We start from the raw sequence: 26618 nt of genomic DNA, 5'->3' as shown, positions 1-26618 counted from the left end.
GGGTACCTATCCTTGTAATGGCCATGGAATTCCATTGTTCACCTCCCTATTTCCAACTCCCTATCCCCTTCAAGCTTCTGAATTATGGGGTAAACTTCCCTAGGTTCCCTCCTTACTGTGGAGCGATGTGCCCCCTTTCTCCACAATTAAAACATTAAAAATTCTCCATTCTATTCCTCAAAGGTCTATCAACCTGTGGTCTTCTAACCTGATTTTGAATTCCCTGCACAGCAAGGTTCAAGTTCCCTATTTGCTCTATAAGCCTTTGGATCTCCTAATGCAAACCCTCCTTACCTCTATCTCTAACCTTTACTGCCCTAGGAACCTCAGCACTACATCCTCTCTACATGTACTTCAACTGGCAATAACTCCAGTACAGGACCAACTCCAAAGTCAAACCTAGCTATCAGACATGTCCCCCTCTCTTAACGTGCCATCTCCTGCCTCCTCACTTTCTTCTTCCACTGTTCTATTGCCAATTTGATTGCTTCAACATAAGAATTTGGACCCTTCAGCTCAACTTTATCCTTTTTATGGTTCCATGGAGCAACCCTATAGACCTATCTTTCTTTAGAAAATCAGGGGGTAATTGGCTTTCCCCCAACACTCTCACTATTTTCCTCCACACTCCCTCAAATCTATTAACGAAAGCAACAATATCCTCTTCCTCCCCTTGGTATAACCTACTGAGCTCTTTCTAGAGCTCTTCTAGACTCTCAGTCCTCCCATACTTCCTCCTTAGTGGATCCCTCAGATAGTCCATGTTCCCTCTTTTCTCCTCTATCAGCACATCCTCATACCACTCCCTGGATGCCCCCTCCAGAAGCAACCCCATCATCCTAGCCTTATACACATCATCATCTATGTTATTTCTCAAGGCTATCAACTCAACCCTTCTCAAGAACAAAGAGGAATCTTCCCCTCTCTCACCTCTAAAAACATCATATGAAGAATTAACCATTTGTCCTGAGTTGATCTACAAGTGATCCCCAACCTGTAAATAAAAGCTTTAAACAAGAGCTTTCTGTCCTCAATCGTGGCACCAAAGCATGTGTAGTGGTTGGGTGAAGGCCTCTATAACAACACCAATAGACACAGAAGATTAATATGTGAGGATTAGAACTTGGGGAATCTAAGGTCTCGACTCAAATGGCATCAATCAACTTAGCTTATGTCCCTTTACCTCTAACTGCCATGAATGAACACCTCTACACCTTTTTGTTCGACCTAGCTGCTGACTCCAATAGTCCTCTACCATCATACCAAACCTCCAAGACTTCAAATCTTTTACCCAAAAGTCGGACACGTTTCTCACTTAAATCTCTCTCCGCTGCCTCGGACAAACCATATACTGATTTTCATCCAAAACAGTCACTATCTGATGACCCCATAACGAAAATTGTCTGCCAGCATCAGAACACATTAGCACTCTTTAGCTGACTAAAATTCACTTCAACAAATGTAGAAATGAAAGAAAACGACTTAAGAATCCTTCCCCTAATTTCCTAGTCCAAAATGAGTCTTTCTAGATCCTCTGTGATCCTCTCACTTCAGCAGATCCTACAGTCGTTTTCTCACAACCTTACCCAACTCTTAGCCGACCCCCTTCTGCTCTCCTACTAACCAAAAAAATTGAGATAATTGTCTTAGACGAGTGACGTAGAAATAAACCAATTTTGCTCATAGCTTGGAACACATGTCTACAATAGAACCACGTCTGCCTGTCCGCTAGAATATCCTCCAGTGACCTACAAACACTTGATCCCAACCTTCTTAAAACCTATCAAATCCCTCCTACTGACACCCCATTGTCTCAAAGCTACCCTAGGTGGTGACAGAAAACTTGGTCGGATACTTGATGCAAAATTCACTCATAGTATTTGTCCTCCTAGATCTCTATGATGACCTCCTCTGTCAGCTAACATCAAACTATCCACCACAGAGCCATATTAGACATCCTTCTATGATTTGATGACCACCATCTGACATAGATCTAACTGGATTCTACTATGGCCAATTTTGTTCTCAGAGGCAGAACTAATCGACTCCAAATCCCTATCTGGATTAGGGACTCTTACTTTTGCGTTAGCTGTATCCTTGTAGCTCTGGAGCTGCCCTAATTTCATTATGATATTTTGAAAGACACTTGGCTGCCAATAACCGACTTCTATAATCTGATTTGACGTCTGATTGCATATATAACTATAACATACTCTTTCAACTCTGGGTTAGCTAAGACCTCAAAAACCTCTAAACACTCAAACCAACCTAAAATATGACCCATTGGACATTCAGCTGATCATTTTCTAACCACAGCTGCTCTAGATAGATCAATCTACTCACAAACCAAGCTATCCTCTAACAGATTTCTAAGTGTCAGACTTGACTCATAATGCTCTCCCTTGCACCCAAAATGATTAAAATGACCCCTTTTCTTGATCAGCCAACCCCCTAGACACTTGACTGCTTGTGGTTGTCTCTCTTCTAACCCATTCTAGCAGCATACTCTCAACAGAAGTAGACAGTTTCAAACATAAAGTAACTCAAGCCTCCTAAATCGACAAACACTACCTCACATGTATTCAATCTCAACTAAATCCAACTGATCAACTCAAGTCAAACTCCAAAACACAAATACTCATAGATAAATGCTCTGATTCAAGCTTCAAACTCATTCTTCTCTTCTCCCCATGGCCAGAAAAAGCTATCTCAACAAGCCTGAGACAATGGGTTTAAAAACATCAAACAAACACACAGAAAACTTGTAATTACTCCATAGGTAGGCTCAAATTATTATCCAAACTACAATGACTCAGACTACAGGCTCTTCTCAAAAAGACTCTATTAAGTGCACTACTGACCTACCACAACAAAAATTGAGCATAAAATGGGCTAAATCAAGTATCTAACAAAGCTGCCTTCTAGAGACAGTCAGAAATGCCTTCTAGAGACAGTCAGAAATGCCTCTCTTGCTCAACTCTCTGGACCAATTCACCACCTTTGTTTTGATCTCCCCAAATTTACCTCAATTGGATTGCCTCTCAAGCTTTGCAACCTTTCAAAATTGGAAGCCCCCCATCTACAAACAACTTCCTTCACTATAGCTTTTTCTTTTTCTCTTCTCACAACAGCTTCTCCCTTCCTAGCCCACCAGTCTTCCCCCCTCTATTTTCCCCTATTCTGTCCTCCTCATCTTGAAATCCCCCCCTTTTTCCAGCCACCACCTTCTCTGCTACATCACCTTCTAGAACCTTTGGGCCGTCTCTTCACTTTGATCATACACCTTCTATTTTTGTTTTTTTTACTTCTGCTCTTGTCCCCTTCGCTACCATGCTGTCTTTGCCACCTTGGGCTCTTTACACATCATCATTTATCGTTATTATACTTCCTCATCTCATGTTTAATTTGGACATTGGGCACCTCTCACAATGTGGTCACCATTAGGAAGGAGGGAATGTTAACCACTCCATAGGTTAACATGGTTTCACTTGCTTGACCTAGCATGTAAGGCGCTTTGCCATCTTATCTGCTCAAACGAAGCATTTAGAGCTCTACCTTCACCTCAGTTGTGGCAAAGGAGCATTCTGGTATGACAGTAGGAGCATTCTGGTATGACAATAGAGCGAGGATGCAAGGACCTCGCGAGGAAGAGCTAGCGCACCCACATATGCAAGTTACATTTGCAGCTCATAAGGCTAAGGTAAGCTCTTGACTTAAACAACATGCCTAAACTAATGTTCTTTTATAAGCTTAACAACTCTTGTATGAAGTTGAATTTTCCAATATCTTTCAAGAGCAAGTTTAAAGTATGTGTAGCACAAGGTAGCCAACTAATTTATGGATAACTTTTCCATAATATTTTCCTATGTAGGCATATAATTTGATGCATTGTTTGAGACAATGCTTGTTATGTTTATTGGCCCTCCTAATTGTGGAAATTGAACGCTCATATATTCTTTCAATGAAGTGAAATTAAATGCTCATATATTCTTTCAATATACGAAGTTGTCTTTTCTCTTGAAGACGTATTAACAATCTCCAAGAAAATTATCCCATGTGGACATATACACGTTACATTGATCAATGGTTTTCATTGATTATTTGTCCACCCATCTATACAAATTCTACGGCCTTGTACATAATCAAACACTTCAAAGTTTGCTCTGCTTGCTCCTTTTTTTTGTTCAAATATTCAATGTGTGCAAATACACATTATATAGAGTAATGGTTTGCATTGATTTTTCCACCCATGTATACCAATTCTATGATGGTACATAATCAAACACTTCAAAGTTTGCTCTACTTGCTCCTTTATTTTATCTAAATATTCAATGCGCATCTCATTGTAAAAAGGTGGAAGTTTAAAGCTAGCTTTTGCCATCAACATTAATGCATCTACATAGATAGGATCACACATGATATTAAAGAGTATACCACATGCCACAAAATGCTTAAATTTACTTTAGATGTAGCTATAATTTTTTTTTTCGTGAATCCTATTTTTAGATTGCTTTGCCTTTGTTTTTTCCAGTATCACATGGTGCATCTCCATCTATGTGAACATTGTAATGAGAGCGCGGGCCTACACTTACATTACATATATTTTCATGTTCAACCAAAGACTCATTATGACACACATGTGAAGATGACATATGAAATATACGTTAATCCTTCTTGTTTGATTTCTCAAGAGATGCAATACCATCTCTCTCTCTCTCTCTCTCTCTCTCTCTCTCTCTCTCATCGTTATCCACCATGTCTCTCTCTTTCATAAAGATTTTCCTCCATAGGATTTTTTGCCATGAATTTTAAAAAATGTATGTGGTTGCTACATTCTCTACCATGCAGCTAAATTATGAGATTTTCCTCCATAGGACTTTTTGTCATGAATTTTTAAAAAAGTCTCTTGTTGCTACTTTCTCTTCCATGTAGCTAAATTATGTTTAGTGAATATATATATATATATATATATATATATATATATATATGTATGTATGTATACGAGAAGGTTTAGTGATGAAGTTAGCGAAGGAACGATGAAAAGCCTATATGGCACTATGCCCATACTAAACACACTAAATAAACACACATACATGCACATACTAAACACACTAAATAAAAAGGTTGTGTTGATATTAAACTTTGTACTCGATAAATTTGAGTGAATATAAAAACATATATAGATATATATGTATACGAGAAGGTTTAGTGATGAAGTTCGCGAAGGTTTATCCATGTGCTCTCTGGAGGAACTGTCGTTGGCTATGGGGGGTCGTCGTCCCTGCAGTGCCCTTTTCTCGTAACGAAACCGTTGCATCAAACAAGTAAAGCAGTCCATGGCAGCCTCTCCTCCACTCTCGCATTTCACTGCAAAGCCTGGCTGTGCAGGGTTTTCTGGCCAACAGCAGGACTCTCACGCCTTTGCCTGCTTGCGCTGGGTCGCATTGGCTCGCCTGCCCCTCCAAGATAGGAAAGCTCGAAGCAAGAATCGGGGCAGGCGAGCAGCAACATTAACAGGAAGAAACTGGCAGCTCTTCTCACTAGGTGGCTTTGATCAAGCCGGAAGGCAGCATCAAAATCCTGGACTGCAGAAAAACCCTAGAGTCACAGAAGATTCAGGGGCAACACCTTCAGGTGAGGAGAGATTTCCAGCAAATGGTTTCAGCTATGGAGATTACACAGAGACTGCGTATGGAGGTCAAGCTGTTGAAAATGGCACACGAAGGACAGTGGATCCTGTTAGAAGACAAAGAGCTCCTCCATTAATGGCATCCCTTTCAGCTTCTGGTGGTGGTGGGCGTGGCACCCTTTTCTTTGGCGACAGCCTGGAGAGTGGTTGCTGGGATGAAGATGACGGTGACGATATTTTTGGCAACGCAAGTTCAATTGTAGGATTGGATGTTGAAAGTGCGCTGGAGCAAAGAAACAGAGCGGTTTGGCAGCCTGTTGAACTGGAGATGTTGGACGTAGGTCTAGAGGCCGACCTCCGTTTCATGTTCTTAGAGTCGCTGATGGTCAAAGCTCGTGATGGGGATGTGGCAGGGGCAGAAGAAGCCATGACAGACATGGCAGCTGCGGGATTGAAACCAGGTCCACGGTCATATCATGGCCTCATTGTTTCGTATTCAAGGTCAGGAGATGCAGAAGGAGCGGTAAGGTTTTTTCGATAGTGTCCTTAATGCCTCTTTTATATGCACATGATGGTTTTTTACAGTCTGAAGTTATGCATGGGAATTTAATTGCCAGAACTCACTCATGAAACTTGAAATTAATAGACAGTTAGGGAAGGCTTATTGAAGCCTTATTGTCTTATGGCTTGTTCTGGGCTGCCTCACTTCAATCCTTGTAACCTTGCATTAATTGTCTAGTCTCTAGGCTTGACACACCACAAGCTATAACACCCAGCTCCGACACACACTCCCTTCCACCACATATTTAATCTTTAATAAGTCTGTGCTGAAGATGTAGAAGCAGGAGTGCTCGGAGAGGATGGCTCCCAGCCCGGACACAGACGCCCTTATATATATATATATATATATATATATATATATATATATATATATATATATATATATATATATATATATATATACACGTGTATTTAAAAATATAAATACACACATAGAGACACAATTTTAATTAATTTTGATGAAATATTAATGTGTGGAGATGGGTGGTAAGGTTTGCGCACTTTTAAATATATAGATAGATATATTATACACACATATATATGTATATATATGTGCGCGCGCACGCACACATACACACACACACACGTACGTAACACCATTACTTCTAACGACATCATGTTGCATCACACTTATTTAAGGTGTAACCTCTTCTATTAAACCCTAAATTGTCAAATTTAGCGCGGTGAGCTTTTCTTAAATAGCATGTCTTATTTTCATCTGTCTTCGTCGGCGTGGTCTACGCTTCATCATCTATGCCATCTCATCTACTCAATCTTGTGGAAGATGTTTTGTTGATGAGTAAGTTTTCATTTCTCAATCCAACATTTAATAACTTGCGCCATGTCTTCTTCTTCCTTAGCACTCCTCTTGTGTGTGGAGACTCGAGAGTTTCCTAACAAAAAATGCAGCACTTCAACATTGCTCTTCTTGTAGTACGATCACTACAACATGAGGACAGTGCCTTGTACACTTACGAGTTCTCTTCTCGCATTGTATTTATTGGTACGCGTACTTGATAAATAGGTGTTAAACATCTGTAGATTTTCCTTGATTATGAATTCAATACAACACGCTATGGGGGATTCAATGTGTTGGATGTCTTCCTATTGTGTTGTAGTGAATTTTATCCATACAATTGTTGATAAAAGACAGTTAGTGAGAGAGAGCACACACACAAGAGCAAACCCTAATAGATTGATCTAACCCTAACCATAGAAGGAAGCCATATTCACTCTCAAACAATGCATAATAGAAGAAGACTACACAACCACACAATACATGTGTTGTGTTCACACACCAAATAATCCTAACTAATGTCCACACAGCTGGAGCCAGGCACAATATGTGCTGGCATGGTAGACAGTAGCATGTGTGGCAATAAATGGTCGCGTCGAGCTGGCCACCATCGAGCTTGTAATCTCAACAGTCCCTCTCAAGCTCATGATGTACAGCCATAGATGAAGATGAGCTTGGGCTATCAACACTCCCCCTCAAGCTCATTGCATGTACTCCCAACATGGTACGGAAGTACTCAAACTTCTCTCTCCCAAGTGGCTTCGTAAATATGTCGGCAACCTGCTCTTCAGTCTTCACATACTTCAAATCCACTGTACCATCCAACACTTTCTTCTTAAAAAAGTGATAGTGGACCTCTATATATTTGGTCCGCACATGAAAAATTGGATTATTAGTCAACTGTATACTGCTCATGTTTTCACAGAGTATGACAACCTTGATCTCAATAGGCTCACCCAAATCAGCCAACCAGGAGTTTCTTTCATAGTCACAAGGAACGGGGGACGGTAACGGGGGACGCGGACGGGGACGGAGACGGGACGGGGGACGGCCATAAGTAGGGAACGGGGACGGGGGAGGGAACGGCACTCAAAAAATACTTTTTTTTAAAGTTTTTCTGCTCTACACTTATTCTACTTTGGAAGTACATCAAAATGAGCACAAATTTACATAAAATGGTAAGCTTTTGAATTAACACCGGATGGTGGCCAGATAGCATGAGACGATTCTGGAGAAGGTTGGCACACTGTCAACCAGGCTACATGCATATGCGGTGAGTTATTATACACCTACTGCATATGGGCTATAAATTTTGGGTCCATTGCGGCGCGCAGTTTCACACCAGCCTACTTGGGGGAAGGTGCGGAGGGGGGCGTGAGCCCCTCTCTGCAGGGGGTCCGGGGGGGAGATGACTCTCCCCGGCCCGAAGGGCCGTTTACACTAAAGCCTAAACTCCATGCTTGTAGCCTTGTAGTCTTGTAGCCTTGTTCTTATATAGATATTAGATAGGCAAGAGAGAGGCAAGGGCAAGTGAGAGAGAGAGAGAGGCAAGGGCCAAGCCTCAAGGGCCAAGGGCCAAGGGCCAAGGCCCCAAGGCTCAAGCCTAAAGGCCAAACCTCGAGGCACGAGAGAGGCAAGGGCCAAGGCCCAAGGCCCAAGGCCCAAGGCCCAAGCCTCAAAGGCTCAAGGCCTCCCCAAACGGCCAAGCGAAACGGCTAGAAATGGCCCCGCAAACGGCTATAAACGGGCATAAGAAACCACAGAATGGCTCCTTGCCGTCCCCCCACAGTGCCGTCCCCCACAGCCGTCCCCGTTCCTACTGCCGTTCCCTTCACCGTCCCTTGTGAGGGACGCCTCCAGGGGAACGTCCGACCGTCCCCTGCCGTCCCCGTTCCTGAACCATCCCGACTCGGCGTCCCTCCGTTCCAGCAGTCCGTCCCTTCTGTCCCCTGTGACTATGGTTTCTTTAAACATACTCCTTCACATGTAGCTATGGCTGCTCCTCTGTACTCAGCCTCTCGGCCTCTGTACTGGATAAAGTAACAGTGCGTTGGTTCTTGCTACTCCAACCCACCACTGCACTCCCAAATGTAAAGGCATAACCGCTAGTAGATCTCCTGTCATAAGAGCTACGTGCCCAATCTGCATTTGTGTAGCTATATACATCTAAGCCTTTGTCATGCTCATAAAGAAGACGATAATGTGCAGCAATGGTCTTTACATAATGCATGATCCGTCTCACTGCGTCCAAATGAGGCTCTCTAGGGCTTTGTATAAACTGACTCACTAGCCCCACAACATAACTCAAGTCTGGCCGTGTAATAGTCATGTAAATGAGGCTGCCAACCATCTTCTTGTATATAGATGGATCGTCTAACTCTTCACCAAAATCAGTCCTCAATTTCACATTTTGCTCCAAGGGTGTACTCATGGGTTTACACTTAGTCATCCCATATCTACCCAACATATCCAATGCATATTGACACTGGGCTAGCCATATTCCTACATGATCTTTGACCACTTCAATGCAAAGAAAATATCTCAATCACCCAAGTCTTTCATATCAAACTACCCACTCAATGCCTTCTTAACATGCATAATATCTGTAGCATGATCACTTGTCAGAATCAAGTCATCCACAAAGATGACAACCACAACAATCCCATGATCTGTCTTCTTCACATATAGTGAAGAATATGCCATAGAAACCTAAAAACTACCCACTCAATGCCTTCTTAACATGCATAATATCTGTAGCATGATCACTTGTTAGAATCACGTCATCCACAAAGATGACAACCACAACAATCCCATGATCTGTCTTCTTCACATATAGTGAAGAATCTGCCATAGAAACCTAAAAACCAATAGAGATAAGATATTGGCTTATCTTATCACTCCAAGCACGAGATGCTTGTTTCTGTTAGCAGTCATCTCCTGTCTGTATACTATGTCAGGGCTTCTGTTGTGGGTGTGTCCGCCCAGTTTTGGTGTGTCCCCATTTTTCCTCACTTCCATGTATTTTTTCCCATTTCTTTCTCGGTGTGGGAGGGCTGTCGACTACCTCCATTTACTGATCGACTGATGGTCTCTGACGCGACTTGATGTTCTGCCCTAGCCGTGTAACATGCGGAAGCTTCGGAGAAGATTGGAAACTTCAATGCTCAGAAATTAGCACTCTTTTCGCGACGGAATTAACGCACAAATTGAATGAAGATATGCAAAAAATAGAGAGAGAGAGAGAGGGAGAGATGGAGAGGACACAGTATTGGGTCCCAAATACCCTCTGTAGGGCCCCCACCATGGATGGTGTATTTGCTTTATTAGAATGATGTAAATCTGAAAAGAAAATACAGAAATCTTGACCTTTCTTGGTTGAGAAATCCTTGCTCTGACCTGCAGTCCTCCACCCCTTTGCTTAGCAACTTCTTGGCTTGTCTAGCTCTTGTATGCTTGAGCTCTTGGTGAAATCTGAGATAAAACAATGGGATTGTGGGCTCCTTTATTTATACTACTCGACAATGGCAGTCGGCCAGCTTAAGTCCAGTCGGCCAGCCCTGATTTGTCCCATGACTGATAATCAGCATTAAATGCTGAAAAAATCACATAAAAATCTGTGCATCATTCCCTATGTGGCTGGGCATCAGACGCCTGCTTTAAGCCAGGTTTCACACCATCCCCATGCCCACACAAAGACTTGGCGTAGCCCTATGGGCTGGCCCCTTGTTCTAAAAGCAAACCCTAACTAACTACACAGTGATCTGGCATCCGGTACCATACCAGATACACAGAATCACTGACATCATTCCAGAGGGAGACTCACAGTGCGGACTGGAACTGTTTCATGTGCACGACAGTGCACACTTGACCTTGGACTCCTACTACAGGACAATGCACACCTGACCTTGGACGACTGAGATGGATCCTTGGCTGACTTGCCCCGGACTGGGCTCACATGGGACCAGTTCACCAACCCAGGTTCTGCACCTTCTGTACAGATATGTCTACGTGGCATCCAAGTGCGGGATGCACGTGACATCCCCTTCTGCTTAACTTGACGGAAGCTGCATAGCCTCCAAATAATCCGTCAATAACGCTGGATAGTCTTCGAAAAACTCTTTGTCGAGCCATATCGCTTTTTGGGTCCCTCGGTCCTGAAATTTCGTGAGGAACTGTCTTAGTCTTCGACTTGAGCCATGCTTGAAACGGTGCAGAAGGATCTGTTTTGGAACCATAACTTCTACTTCATCAACAATATCTGGTTCCGCTTGTCTTTGACTTTTGAAGGGATAGGACCTGCATATGGCTTTATCCAACTGACGTGAAACACATCGTGCATAGTCCAACTCGGAGGTAGTTTTAACTGCATAGACACCTCATTAATCTTTTTTCTGATGGGAAAAGGTCCGAAGCTCCTGAAAGACAACTTTGTTGGGTGTTGGACTCACACACTCACACACACAAACCTGCAAATTAGGGTTAGGTGTAGGATAGAGAAGCTCACACACAAATGAGAGAGAGAGAGAGAGCCAAAAGTGTGGTATCTACAAAATGCAAGTCAACCCTTGCATGTGTGTCACATCCATATAGTATAGAAGTACAAAATATTATATGTTAAGAGTGTCTTTTCACACTTGATGTCCAAGGGGAAAAACCACATGGGAAAAAGTGCCCTTGGTTAAGCCCTGTTCACACATATCACTACCATAAGTGAGCATATGCCTACAAATCCTCCCTGTAGTGGAAGTGTGAACCTGTACAAGGTAGCAGATCACTCTCTGTATGAGAGTAAGCCCAAAGCTTTGCGGAAAGCTTCAAACTTTTCTCGAGGTAAAGCCTTTGTAAATAGATTTGCAACATTATCCTGTGTAGGGCAATAAGATAAACTGATCTCCCCTGCATGTAGCCTCTCTCTGACGTAGTGATAATGAATCTCAATGTGCTTGGTACATGCATGAAATACTGGATTTCGTGCCACGGCCATAGCACTCTGGCTATCAGTGATGAGAATGGTGGTGGGTGTCTGCTGACACTCACAAAGATCAGCCAATAGTCTCCTCAACCATACACAATCTACTGTAGCTGTGAAGACTGCCGTGTACTCAGCTTCACAAGTAGATGTAGCAACAGTGGGTTGCTTTTTACTCAACCAAGATATGCATGAACTGCCAAGAAAAAAACAATTCCCATTGGTGGATTGCCTGGTATCATAATCACCAGCCCAATCTGAATCACTGTATGCATAAAGCTGCAAGCTGTTCCCCCTGGGATAGAACAAACCAAGATCCAGGGTACCCTTAAGATAACGAAAAATGCGTTTGACTGCTTGCCAATGCTTTGTGCCTGGGCTGTGCATGAATTTGCTCAACAAAGACACCCCAAAAGATATGTCTGGCCTTGTGTTACACAAGTAAATGAGGCATCCCACTGCTTGGCTGTAAATGCCGGCCTCAAAAGGCTCTCCAATATCATGCATAGTAAGCCGTACACCTGGTTCTACCGGAGTAGAAATGGGCTTACATTCATCCATGTGAAACCTTTTTAGCAAACTTTTTATGTACTTAGTTTGCTGCATAACAATGCCATCATCTGTATGCATAAATTGTATGCGGAGATAGTAGTGTAAAGGCCCCAAATTTGACATATCAAATTTAGCTTTCAAATCAGCTTTGAAATCTGAAATTTGTGCTTTGCTAGTACCTGTAATGAGCATGTCATCTACATACAAGATGACTATGAGAATATCGGCATCAGTTTTCTTCACATACAATGTGCTTTCAGCTGGACTATTCTCATAACCTTGGCTGGTTAGATGAGCATGTATCTTATCATACCAAGCTTTTGGAGCTTGCTTTAACCCATACAATGCTTTGTGTAACCTGCATACTTTATGTTCCTCACCAGGAACTACAAAACCAATGGGCTGATTTACATATACTTCCTTCTGTAAATCCCCATTTAAGAATGCAGTTTTGATGTCCAATTGATGCACTTTCCATCCTTTATGTGCAACCAATGCAATCACTGATCTTATTGTGGTCATTCTCGAAGTAGGAGCAAAAGTCTCTTCATAATCTATTCCCTTTTTATGGGAGTAGCCTTTAGCCACAAGTCTTGCTTTGTACCTGTCAATAGTACCATCAGACTTTCTTTTGACTTTGTACACTCACTTTGTTTCAATTACATGCTTGCCTTTAGGCAATTCTACAAGATCCCATGTATTGTTCTTCATGATAGAAGAAATTTCAGCTTGCATAGCTTGCAACCAATGCTCATTTTCATGTGCTTCTTCATAAGAAGAAGGCTCTTTTGAATCAAAGAGACCACCCATTGCTAACGCAGACTCCCCAGGATGTATATTCAAAGCATGGCTGGAACTAGCCCTTGTTCTACCTGTGAGTGGAGCTGCAAGTTTGCTTTCTTGCAAAGTTTTCAGCAACCATCTTGGCACTGACTTGGCTGTGTCTATGGCTGTTTGCTCTTCCCTGACAAGATCTTCCACTTCTTCCATAGAAGGGGGCTGAATGGCTCGCTGTTCCACATGTTCTACATGAGGATTTTCTTTTGTTAGGGCGGGCTGATGAATCCCCCCTAATTGCAATGGGTAAAAGTCCATCAAACATGTCCTATATGCCTGTATCATTGCTTTTATACAAGCTGTACATGGGCTGTTCTGAATTTTCAGCAAATACCACATCTCTACTGACAAAAATCCTTCGTGTAGTTGGATTATAAAGACGGTATCCTTTGCTTTCATTGCTTTAGTTCACAAAAATGCATTTAATTGCTTTGTCATCTAGCTTTGTTCGGAGTTGTTCTGGCACATGTGCATATGCCAAACACCCAAATGTACGCATATAATCCACTGTTGGCTTTCGGCTACACCAAGCCTCAAATGGTGTTATGGTTTTCAAAGCTTTTGTTGGACACCTGTTCAACACATGAGTTGCACACATTATAGTTTCCATCCAAAATTTGTGAGGCAACTTTTGTGCTTTCACCATGCATCTTGCCATCTCCATGAGAGATCTATTTTTCCTTTCCGCTACACCATTCTGCTGCGGTGTATAAGGCACAGTACATTGGTGTTTGATGCTCTTTTGAAGCATATAATCCATGAATGCATTTGACATGTATTCTCCACCTCTATCTGAGCGGAGTGTTTGGACTTTACATCCACACATATTTTCAGCCATTGCTACAAAGTGTCGAAAGCATGTAAACACATCTGCTTTCGCTTTCAAAGGGTAAGCCCAAGCAAACCTGGAGTAGTCATCAATGAATGTGACGAAGTAAAGATGCCCCCCTATCGATGGTGTCCGCATTGGACCACATACATCACTATGTATGAGCTGTAATTTACTTTCAGCTCTAACAGCTCCATCTTTGGGGAATGGTTTTCGTTGCATCTTTCCCAAAATACACCCCTCACATACATGTCTTGGTGGAGACTCAAGAGGCGGCATATTATCAACCATATGATGCTTTTGCAAAAGCATCAAACTCTGAAAATTTACATGCCCAAAACGAGCATGCCATAGCTGTGCATCATGCATAGCAGGAGAGTGGGCAGCCACTGTATTTGCATCATAAGTACGCTTGTCATAGCTGTCCAGCTTATACAAGCCTTTGTATCGTGTTCCAGAAGCGACTATTTCATAACCCTTTGATGGGTCTTTCACGAAACACTTCCCATCTTCAAATTCAACCTTTAAACCTTGGTCGTTTATGGCTGAGACGGAGAGCAGATTTTTCTTTATCCCTGAAACATACAATACATTTTTCATACATATATTGGCACCATTGGCTGCAATAAGTATGACATTGCCAATTCCCTTTACTGGATATGCGGTATGATATGCACATGATACAGTGCGGCCATTTGAAGCATAAACCAAGTGCTGAAATATATCTTTGCATGAAGTGATGTGGCTCGTAGCACCACTATCAAAATACCATGATGCATTCTGTCTGTCAGATGCAATGCAAGACATATCAGTGTCTGAAGCACTTGGTGTGCCACTAGTGCATGTGACCAAAAAAGTGTACTCTTCCTGGATTACATTAGCTGATTGCTGTGTTTTGTCATCAGAAGAGTCTGCTCTACTGCATTGCTTGCTTCTTTCCTTTTCTCTTTTGCAATCCGCTTCCTACATTCACTGATGTAGTGTCGAGGCTTATGGCAGTAGTGACATTTGCCCTTCTTTTTGGGCTTGTTTGCATCCCCTTTGTCAGACTTTTCACCACTTTAAGAGGACTGTCCATGACCAGCCTTGCTAGACTGTTGTCTCCCATGCCTAAAGTTCTTTGCTTTACCTTTATTCTTGGCTGTAAATGCCTTGTCTCCACCACGGTTGCTCGATAAGTTTGCTCTTGTTTGCTCTTCCTGCAAGAGTAAACCCACGAGCTCTTCAAAAGTGACGGGATCACCACCTCCTCTCATTGAGAGGTTGAGAGAGGTGTGAAAGCCCAAGTAGGAAGGCGGTAAAGAATGAAGAGTGTTGGTGACCATCTGTCTGTCTGGGATAACTTCATCAATGTTGAGCAATTGTTCCTGCAAATCTTTCACTTTGGTGAGATGATCTGCCATGGAGTCACCCTCATCCATAGAAAGAAGATTCAATTGCCTCTTCAAGTAGGCAACTCTTGCCTCGTTGCCATGGAGTCACCCTCTTTCAGCTTGCATGGGACACATGGCTTCCAATGTGTCCCATGCAAGCTTCGATGTCTTGCAAGAACGAATGTGCGGAATAATAGTCCTTTTCACTGAAAGGGCTATCAATGACATGGCCTGTGCATCTCTAGAGTCCCATCTCTTCTGCTCTTGTGTGGGAGCAGGTTCTACATCAGGAGCTCTTTGAGCACCTCCCCTTTGAGGCGTGGCTGGGTGTATGGTAAGTGGGCGTGTGTCATCACCACACACGATGCCCCAAAGCCCTTTGGCTACCAGCAAATCACGGATCATGAAACTCCAGAGGGAGTAGTTAGATCCATCCAGCTTATCCTCCTGGGTGAGCACACCAAATACATCTGTAGCATTCTGTGCCATGTCAACAAAATATACGTGTAAGCAAACCAAGCACCAATGTGCACTGCCAGGCAACTAAATGTCCTGTGCAAATGTATGCCTGCAAACCAAAGCAAGTGTAAACCTGCACCAAATTGTCCAATCACACACAATGTGCATACATACGCGACAAATCACAGCTGTAATGCCCAATTACATGCTCCAATCTGAAAATCCCCAATTTTTATGCACTCCAATCGCTTCAATGTGCATCTAATTGGCCAATTTTCACAAAAGCCCCAAATTTTTGCAACTAAAAGAGGTTCAATTTGTTGATTTTGACCTCAATTTTGAAAACCCCCAAATTGCAATTTTTCAATTTGGCCTCAAATTGAGAAATCCCCCAAATTGCACCTGCAACTTTCCTTTGAATTTGACCTGCATAGAAGTGTCTGCAAAATCTGCATATGACCTGCACTGGAATGGCTGCAAATTTTGTATTTGTGTTTGACCAAAAAATGTGTACAAAGAATACCTTCAGGCAATGGCAGCACATGTGAAGCAGGTGGTAGGCGGGGAGCACACAGGCGAATAGAGCTGATGGGCCAGCAGTCTGGCTAAGGCGTTGGAGGGTGAAGACTGGCATTGGAGGAAGCCAGCAAGGCGGTGGAGGGCTGTCGGCAGGTGTCGGGCCAGTCAGAGGCGGGCCCAGGTGCAGGTGTCGGACCAGTCAGAGGCGGAGGCGGAGGGCGAGCGCAACGCACGTGTAGCTGCACTAGGACCCGGCGACGGCCTTGGGCTAGCACGGAGGGCGCAGTCAAGTTCGCGGGGGCCTAGAACGGCGTGGAGACGTCGGCGCAAGACGGACGGCGGCGGCTCTAGACGTTCGGAAGGGACCAGCCACAGGCGCGTTGGGCGGCCTGAACAGAGGAGCGACGGGTACGCACGGGAGTTGTCGGCCGGAAGGGAGCAGCGAAGACCGTAAGCCGGAACGGAGCAGCGACGACGGACGTGGTTGGCCGGAACGGAACGGTGAGCGGGGTCGCTACTGGGCGACAGCGGTATGGAGGGCCGGAATCGAGTGCTGATGGATGGACGTCGGCCGGAACAGAGCGGGTGCGGTGTTGTAGGCGGCCTGAACGGAGCGGGTGCGGTGCTGTAGGCGGCCGGAACGGAATCGGAGGCGCTGCTGGTACTGGGCGCATTGTCACCGCCGGCTGGAGAGGGAGGAGCCGCCCGCAAGCTGAGCGGCGGTGGTGGGCTCCCGACTAGTGCCGCCGGTTTCTGGTGGCCGGACGGTGGAGCAGCGACGGAATGGACGGACGGAATCAGACAGTCCGGCGACGGAAAAGCCACATGCGACAGAATTCCAGTCTGTCGACGGAAATTTACAGGCGGCCAGCTCCCAGCTCTGATACCAATTGTTGGGTGTTGGACACACACACAAAGCTGCAAATTAGGGTTAGGTGCAGGATAGAGAAGCTGATACAAATGAGAGAGAGAGAGAGAGCCAAAAGTGTGGTATCCACAAAATGCAAGTCAACCCTTGCATGTGTGCCACATCCATATAATATAGAAGTACAAAATATTATATGTTAGAGTGTCCTTTCACACTTGATGTCCAAGGGGAAAAACCACATAGGAAAAAGTGCCCTTGGTTAAGCCCTGTTCACACATAGCACTACCATAAGTGAGCATATGCCTACAAACTTTGGGCATCGCTTGCCCACATGTTTCAACCTTTGCTTCGTAATTCGAAGATAAACCCAATCCCCTTCTGAAAACTTCATATCCCTTCGGTCTTTATTGGCCTGTCGAGTGTAGGCCTCTTGCGCTTTAGCCAACCTATCTTTGTGAGATTCCGTGCGTCATTATTCCAAAATCTCTCATTTTTTTAGTAATATCTGATAATTTGTAACTAATAAACCTTGTACTCAGTCAACTCTTCATCTTATGTGAGCATTTACTCATTTTTGGGTATTTTCTTTTATTCTTTGGATTTATCTCATCCCAACACTTGTATTAATCCAATTGGTCCATTGGAACCTTAATTGGACCATAATCCAAATTTTTTTGAAAATGTAGACCCTTAGGCTAAGGTCCCTTATACCATTCCTCCGGTCTGGACGCGGGGAGCTGGGGAGAGAGGCTGTCCCGAAGAAAAATCTTCTAGAACTTTTCATGTAGAACGGAGTACTTCTCGGAAGCACTGGCCACCGTTTGGGCTGTCTAGATGTAAATCATCGCACACTGTGCGTCTTTCTTGACTGCTCGCTTAGCCTGCAAGTGTCTTATGAGCGGAAAGTTTGGAATTTCTGGCTCACACTTAATGGTCACTGGGGCGTTTGACACATTCCGATTGATCTGGAACGTGTGCTTGTCCCACTTGACATCTGGAAGAAACTTGTGAAACCACTGAATACCCAAAATTATGTCTGCTCCTACAAGAGCGGCAACCATAAAATCACGCACAAATTCTATGCCCTGAATAACTAACTTAGCACCTAGAGCTTCATACTTGACGCTCGTTGTCATGCCTGTGCTAAAACCCTCAACCTGTTTGTCCATCGAAGTCAGGTCGAAACGGGCATGCCGTGACCACATCCTCCGTGCTGCCGCTGTCAAACAAGACGACGACTCTTTGGCCACCTATGTAGCTAAAAGACTTGAGCAATTCGTTGTGCTCATACTCTTGGTCATGGGCGTCCTGCTGCTTATCTTCGAGCTCCCGGCTAATAATTGCTCCAACTGAAGCACCGGGGTTTGAAGAACTAGGGGTAGCCCCTGGGGTCTGTGTGGGAGCTGAGCTCACCACGGAAGTTGTGGAGGCAGCAACGGCGGGTTTTGGAGGCTTCTTAGGGCAATCCCGAGAAGTATGCCCTTTTGTATGACAAAAGAAACATCTACCCTCCTCCTTGTACTGAGAAAGCTCCTCAGCACTCAACTTGCCACCTGTCTTGCCTGCCTTCGCTTTTTGGTCTGGAGTAAGCTTAGACGCATTGTTCGAGTTCTTGGAGCTAGAGGCTCCCGGGCTCTGTCTTGGGGAAGGCCCCGTTTGGTTCTGGCTTGTGCCCCCTGAGGCGGTAGCCCTGGGAGAAGCCGGCTGGGAAGTCTTGGGCTTGCCACCATTATGTTTCATTTTTGCACTGTGCGCAAGCGAGAGTGCGTCTTCAAAGGTGGCTGGCCGAAACATACGCACCTCCCATTGGATTTGCGTGTCAAGCCATACAAAAACTGCCCTTTCTTGTTCGAATCAGATAAGCCTAATTGCAGACATAAAGTCGAAATTCTATTGGCAAACTGAAGGATTGGTTGCGCTATGACGCGCTCCCCTGAACTCGTCTTCGAGTCGCTCAAGGTAGTGGGGCGGTAGAAACCGCTGCTTAAGGTCGCGGACAAACTCGTCCCACACATAAGTTGCCATACCTAATCTGGTGTGGGCATGAGCCCATTGAGTCCACCAAGGAATGGCCTCACCTTCCAAGTACCAACTGGCTAAGATCACTCTGTCAGTATCTGTTTTTCTAACTGCGGCAAAGTAAGCTTCAAATTGATGTAACCATGAATAAAGAGTTGTGGGATCGAGTTTACCATTATACTTACTGAAATTCATTTTCTTGGGAAAATTATTTGAGGATGCCGCCGGTGTCAATCTGGCGTCCAAAGCTGCTAGGTAACGCTCGTGTTCCACACGTCGCATGGCTTCGTCTTCACGTTGTCGGATCTCCAATGCACGCATCTGCAACTCAAGCAAAGAGCTCGGCTGCGGTCGTGACCCCGCGAGAGGGTCCCTGTGTCGAGGATCTGGAATCTGGGATATGGAAAGAGAGGGAGGAGGAGATGGAAAACGCGACGCTGGAGAATGTGTATGCTCTTCGACAGCCAAGATCTGCGCCTTCTGCTCGTCCAACTTGGTTGTCTGGTCTGCGATTGCTCGCATCATCGTCCAACTTGGTTGTCTGGTCTGTGATTGCTCGCATCATCTGTTGGAACATATCTGTAACACTCAAGCCTGGTGCCCTAGCTGGGCTGCCTGGTGCACTTTGGTCCCATGGTTCTTGGTCACTCTCGTCGTCGAAGCTCGCCATAGCAGGAAAACGCACTTCCTTTCCGGAACGCAATCTGACGATCCACTATCTGTGTGGGTTGTCTGGAGGCTTCCGGAGGCTGAAAACCAACCGTCCTTCGAGGGACAGGAGTCACTCCGAAAAGGGTAGTCCACCGGCGTCTGAAAACCAACCACACGAGCGAGAAAAAATTCTGGTTTCTTTGCTGAATCTTTGCACTTGAAGTAGGCTCTGATACCACTGTAACATGCGGAAGCTTCGGAGAAGATCAGTAACTTCAATGCTTAGAAATCAGCACTCTTTTTGCGACAGAATTAACGCACAAACTGAATGAATATATGCAGAAAATAGAGAGAGAGAGGGAGAGATGGAGAGGACACAGTATTGGGTCCCAAATACCCTCTGTAGGGCCCCCACCACGGATGGTGTATTTGCTTTATTAGAATGATGTAAATCTGAAAAGAAAATACAGAAATCTTGACCTTTCTTGGCTGAGAAATCCTTGCCCTTGACCTGCAGTCCTCCACCCCTTTGCTTAGCAACTTCTTGGCTTGTCTAGCCCTTGTATGCTTGAGCTCTTGGTGAAATCTGAGACAAAACAATGGGATTGTGGGCTCCTCTATTTATACTACTCCACAATGGCAGTCGGCCAGCCCTGATTTGTCCCATGACTGATAATCAGCATTAAATGCTGAAAAAATCACATAAAAAGCTGCGCATCATTCCCTAGATGGCTGGGCATCAGGCGCGTGCTTTAAGCTAGGTTTGGGCACCTTTTCTAGGCTGTTTGGGGACTGGGCAGCCTGTATGGGCTGCCCCATACTTGCCCTACATCCCTCCTAGGGCTGGATAACCAGTCGGCTACCCTTGGCCTGCCCCTGGGTGTCATGTGCATCCGTTCATCCCAATGCTCATAGACATGTATATTCTCATTAGCAAATATATGGGTAGATTCAGGGGTAGATTTAGAGCAGATTTTGCAGCCCTACAAGCTCCCGGAAGTGCCCAAGACATAGCCCAATGGTTGGGACACCTTTTGGGCATAGTTTGGACACAAAATATGACTGTTTGGGCAATGTTTTGTGGGGAAAATAGGCAAAACCGACTTGATTACGAATTCATTCCTTTTTCCTATAAATAGGATCATTAGGCATTCATTAGAATCATCATTCAAAGATCAAGAGGATCCATTTGTCAGAGTCTGCAAGGCAGCAAGGACACAGTGGTGGATCAACAGGAGCTTCTCTTGTTCGATTGCAAGTAGAGGGTTGCAAGGATCTTTGGTATGCATCATGAAGCTGTGAATCAGCAAGATCATTGTATATATAGCATGTTTTGGCAATATATAGTAGATTAGGTCTCTCTCTCCTTCTCTTTTGTGTCTTTGCTAAACATAGGATTAGCGTTATCTTCTTTGCTTAGCGTTAATCATGAACACCTTCCGCAACGCATGTTACATTGGTATCAGAGCTTAGGTCATCCTAGGACAGTTCTTAGTTTATATTTGGTGCATGCTGAATTAGGGTTTTTGAAATTAGGGTTTGCGTTTTAGGGTTTACGAGCAAGATTAGGGTTTGCGTTTTTGCGTTAAATCTGCGTTTTTGCATCAACTTCTTGCTCATTTTCAGCATAGTATAGTGCTAGAAAGTCTAGTTTTCAGCCTAGCATGATCCTAGGGAGTTTAGAAAGCATGTAGAGCTCTAGAGTTAGGGTTTTTGGGCTGATTACAACAGAAAAAACAGCAAAATAATATCATGAGTTCAGAGGCAATGGACGATGACTTTCTCACGACTTTGCAGAGTCGTCGGAGACAAGAAGATGAACAATACAAAAGGGAACAAGAACGCTATGCTCAGTATGAACAAATCATCGTTGGGGCCAGGTTTAGGCAACAACTCATTGAAGAGCTTCAAGAAGAGATGCGTCAAGATCCACTTCTATACGAGCAAAGATGGACACAACTCAAGGAGACATGGGCACAATTCATGGCAGCATCAACAAAGGCCAAGAAGGAATCACCTAGGGTTGTAAAGCAGCCCATGACTGAGAGCGTTTACCAAACGAAAAGAGAGCTTCTAAGACAAGAGTTCTCGAGAGACGTGATCACAGAAAGAGGTGTTTCCGAGGAGGTGCCATTACCCGGGATGCACATGCCAGAACCAGAACCAAAGCCAAAGCTAGAGCCAGAAGCCAAACCAAAACCAGAACCACAGCTCGCGCAAGTGGATCTTTCCAAATCCTATTTGGAGGAGGATGAGGTCAACCCGATAGTTCCCAAGGAGGTGGATCTCTCCAAATCCTATTTGGAGAAGGATGAGGTCATCTCGACAATTTCAAAGGAGTTTTCAGAAGATCTAAAGACCAAGCCAGAGAACTTGAAGACCAAGTTAGAGAGCTTGGGGATTGAGCCGATGGATATGAAGTGCAATCTTCAATTGGACCAAAACAGAATCGGAGCAAAGGTGTATGGATTACCCCAGTGCTCCAAGCTTAGCAAAAGGGGATGTCATGTGCATCCGTTCATCCCAATGCTCATAGACATGTATATTCTCATTAGCAAATATATGGGTAGATTCAGGGGTAGATTTAGAGCAGATTTTGCAGCCCTACAAGCTCCCGGAAGTGCCCAAGACATAGCCCAATGGTTGGGACACCTTTTGGGCATAGTTTGGACACAAAATATGACTGTTTGGACAATGTTTTGTGGGGAAAATAGGCAAAACCGACTTGATTACGAATTCATTCCTTTTTCCTATAAATAGGATCATTAGGCATTCATTAGAATCATCATTCAAAGATCAAGAGGATCCATTTGTCAGAGTCTGCAAGGCAGCAAGGACACAGTGGTGGATCAACAGGAGCTTCTCTTGTTCGATTGCAAGTAGAGGGTTGCAAGGATCTTTGGTATGCATCATGAAGCTGTGAATCAGCAAGATCATTGTATATATAGCATGTTTTGGCAATATATAGTAGATTAGGTCTCTCTCTCCTTCTCTTTTGTGTCTTTGCTAAACATAGGATTAGCATTATCTTCTTTGCTTAGCGTTAATCATGAACACGCTTCCGCAACGCATGTTACACTGGGGCTGTCCTACAGCCCCTCCATGGCTGGTGGGTTCAGCCAGGGCCTTCCTGGCCCTCATGGGGGTGGTTTCATACCATCACCATGCCCACACAAAGGCTTGGGGTAGCCCTATGGGCTGCCCCCTTGTTCTAAAAGCAAACCCTAACTAACTACACAGTGATCTGGCATCCGGTACCATACCAGATACACAGAATCACTGACATCATTCCAGAGGGAGACTCACAGCACGGACAGGCACTGTTTCATGTGCAGGATTGTGCACACCTGACCTTGGACTCCTGTGCAGGACAATGCACACCTGACCTCGGACGACTGAGATGGATCCTTGGCTGACTTGTCCCGGACTGGGCTCACATGGGACCAGTTCACCATCCCAAGTCTTGCACCTTTTGTACAGATATGTCTACGTGGCATCCAAGTGCGGGATGCACGTGACAGGCCAACTGCAAATATACTGGCCAATTGCCCATTTGCTGGTCGACTGGGCTGGTACAGGTTGTCGGTTGCTGTCGGCTGTGTTAGTGCTGCCTGACCAGCAGCCTGCGGCCATATTAAATGGCCCCTTGCCCCCCCACACTATTCATTGTACATTCTGGGATTCTATTGGTGTATATAACAGAGTTACACTAGCTTCTCTCTCTCTTGCATCTGTGTATTTCTCACTACTGCAATTGTCTTCATTTCCGTTGTGCATTCTGACATGGTATCAGAGCCCTAGGTGGTTTGAAGCTTGGAGACAGTGGGACGTCGGAGACTGTTTTAGGTTGTACGAGACTTGGAGATTGGGTAGAAGGTGGCCATCACCGTTGAACAGCCACCTTGCATTCTATTTGCAAGCTCTTCTTCTTTTTTCCCACCCACCCTCCCTTCACAAGACCTTGTGAACCCTTGAGATGGCAGATGTGCTTGAGATGTCTGAGAAGCACGTGAAGATCCCGACACTCCCCACGTTCCCAGTGGACCGCTAGTTGGACGGGACCAACTACGGCATATGGAAGGTAATGATGGAATCTGTTTTGGACTCCTATGACTTGGTTGATTTCATTGTTGTTGGGGTTCCACGACCAAACTTAGAAGAAGGGGAGTTACCCTCTATTCAGAAGGAACGGGAGGCACAGGCACAGTTATGGGATCGTGTCAATGCTAGAGTCCGTTCTTTCATCTTCCTCAATTGCACACCACAGGTGATCAATCATATAAAGCATATGACGCTGGCCAAAGGTATTTGGCAGCATTTGGCTTCTCTCTACAACAGGGTATCACTCATGAAGAGATTTTCCTTGGAAGTTCAGATGCGGGTGATAAATCCTGCAAAGTCGTCGACGATGCGGGAGCACATCAACAAGCTGCAGGCTCTTCAGCAGGAAGTTCTCCAGGCAGGGAAAGAGATATCGTTAGAGGTTATGGCCATAACGTTGCTATCACATTTGCCCTCTTAGTACTCAGTCTTTTACTCTTCGTTGATCACCAGTGGCAGGCTCAGCACCATCACATGGGAGGAGCTTGTGCCCATGGTCTTGGACCAGGAAGAACGATTCACGAACCCTCCACAGGGCGGAGGTTCTGAGGCCTTAATTGGCCAACGGTCGTAAGGCCGTAATAACAAGAAGGGCAAAGGGAAGGCTTCATCGGAGAAGTATTATGAGAAGAAGCCCGATTCAGACCAAGAGAAACTGAAGGCCGAGAGGACCTGTAATGATTGTGGCGAGAAAGGCCACTATTGGAGGAAGTGTCCCAAGCGGACTGGGAAGAGTGCTGATTCTTTAGCTTCAGCTGCAAAGACTCCAGCCTTTGTGCACTTGGGGATGTTGGACACGGATGCTTCATCTTCTTCGAGCGAGGAGGTAGTTGGCTTCACCGCAAAGGATACTCGGGAATGTATTCTTGATAGTGGTGCTTCCAAGCACATGACTCCTTCCCGTGACTTCTTTCAGGATCTGAAACGGCAGTCAGGTCGCATTTACATTGGCGACAATTCCACCATACCGAAACACAATGAGGGCCGGATGGAGATCATTCCTGATGACAGAGGGGGGAAGCATTCCTCTCGTGTTCTTTACGTCTCAGCACTTGGTTTTCATTTGTTGTCAGTGCATGAGGTGTGCAAGACTGGCTTCCGGGTGGAGTTTGAGGAGCATTCTGTTGCTCTATGGGACCGCAAGACTGGTCATGTTGTTTGGAAAGGCGGCGTGGAGAATGGTATATACAAACTCTCTGCACTCTCCTCTTTGACAGGTGCTCCGATTGGTGATTTGTGGCACTTTCGGTTTGGCCACTTGAATGTGGATGTGCTGCGGCGAGCTTTCCGGGACCAGACGGTGGTTGGCTTGCCAGATGTTGGCAGCAGGCAAGGACGCTTTTGCTCTTGCATTCGTGGTAAGTAGCACAGGGGATCTTTTACCGAAGCAAGCTTCCAGGCGGGCTTCGAAACCTTTGGAGTTGGTACACACTGACTTGTGTGGACCTATGCAGATTGCATCCTTGGGAGGTTCTTTGTACTTTATGCTGCTGCTTGATGATTGTTCCAGATTCACATGGGTTTATTTCCTTTCACAGAAGGACCAAGCTTTTTCTCGATACAAGGAGTGGCATTTGATGGTGGAGAAAGAGTCTAGCTTGCAGGTGGAGACTCTTCGGGCTGACAAAGGAGGAGAATTTTCGTGAGATTTTGTGCCGAACATGGCATCAAGCGGGAGCTGGCCAATACAGGTTCGCCGTCAGAGAATGGAGTAGTTGAACGTAAGAACAAGATTGTGGTGGAGATGGCAAGGATGATGCTGGAGCATCGTGGTCTTCCTCCTCCACTTTGGGGAGAGGCTGGGGCTACGGTTGTCCATATCCTCAACCGTTCTCTGATGACTTCAGTACCGAACACGACTCCCTTTGAGGCATACTTTGGCAGGAAACCTGATGTCTCGCATTTTCTTGTGGTTGGGAGCGATACATATGCTCACATTCTGAAGAAGCAGAGGGGGAAGCTCGACTCAAAGTCCCAAAAGCTTGTCTTTGTGGGTTATAACTCTCTTTCCAAGTGATACAGATTGTATGATCCAGAGAGGAGCGAGGTTGTTGTCAGCAGGGATGTGGTCTTTGATGAGCATGTTCCGGTTTCTACTATTGATGAGCCGCCACTTCTTGGAGACCCAGAAGATTCTGATGATGATTCCCAATCGTCTGTTCCACTTGGACAGCCTCAGTCAGTTGAGGATGTTGAGCCCGCAGCTAGAGATGAGCCCCCACAACAGCAGGAGGCTCCACGTTCTCTTCGAGTACCCAGGTGGTTAGTAGACACCCTTAGGGAGTCGGGTGTCACGGAGCTTCCCTCCGAATGGACCACAGAGGACGGACCTCGAAGATCGCATAGAGTTCGTGAGCTTTTACAGGTAAACTATGCTTTGATGTCTCGTATCATGCGGGACAAAGAGCCCACTTCCGTCAAGGAAGCCCTTGCACAGGATACTTGGAGGAAAGCC

The 26618-nt window shown here is 45.0% G+C and overlaps 1 protein-coding gene across 1 annotated transcript in view; it reads left to right on the top strand.

The window, feature by feature from the left end:
* Positions 1-5197: 5197 nt before the first annotated feature.
* The window catches only part of LOC147638732 (uncharacterized), a 94487-nt gene continuing 73066 nt past the window's right edge, over positions 5198-26618 (top strand). The window contains exon 1 of the mRNA XM_086798810.1: positions 5198-6152. Coding sequence (XP_086654936.1) covers positions 5337-6152 — 816 coding nt within the window. The 5' untranslated portion in view covers positions 5198-5336. The remainder of the gene's footprint in view (positions 6153-26618) is intronic.

The sequence above is a fragment of the Cibotium barometz genome, chromosome 5, assembly GCF_041138505.1.
Source record: "Cibotium barometz isolate CiBa-2024 chromosome 5, ASM4113850v1, whole genome shotgun sequence".
In the NCBI taxonomy this organism is placed as follows: Eukaryota; Viridiplantae; Streptophyta; class Polypodiopsida; order Cyatheales; family Cibotiaceae; genus Cibotium; species Cibotium barometz.
Note: the sequence above shows the minus strand (reverse complement) of the source record. Positions and strands in the feature narration are given on the sequence as shown.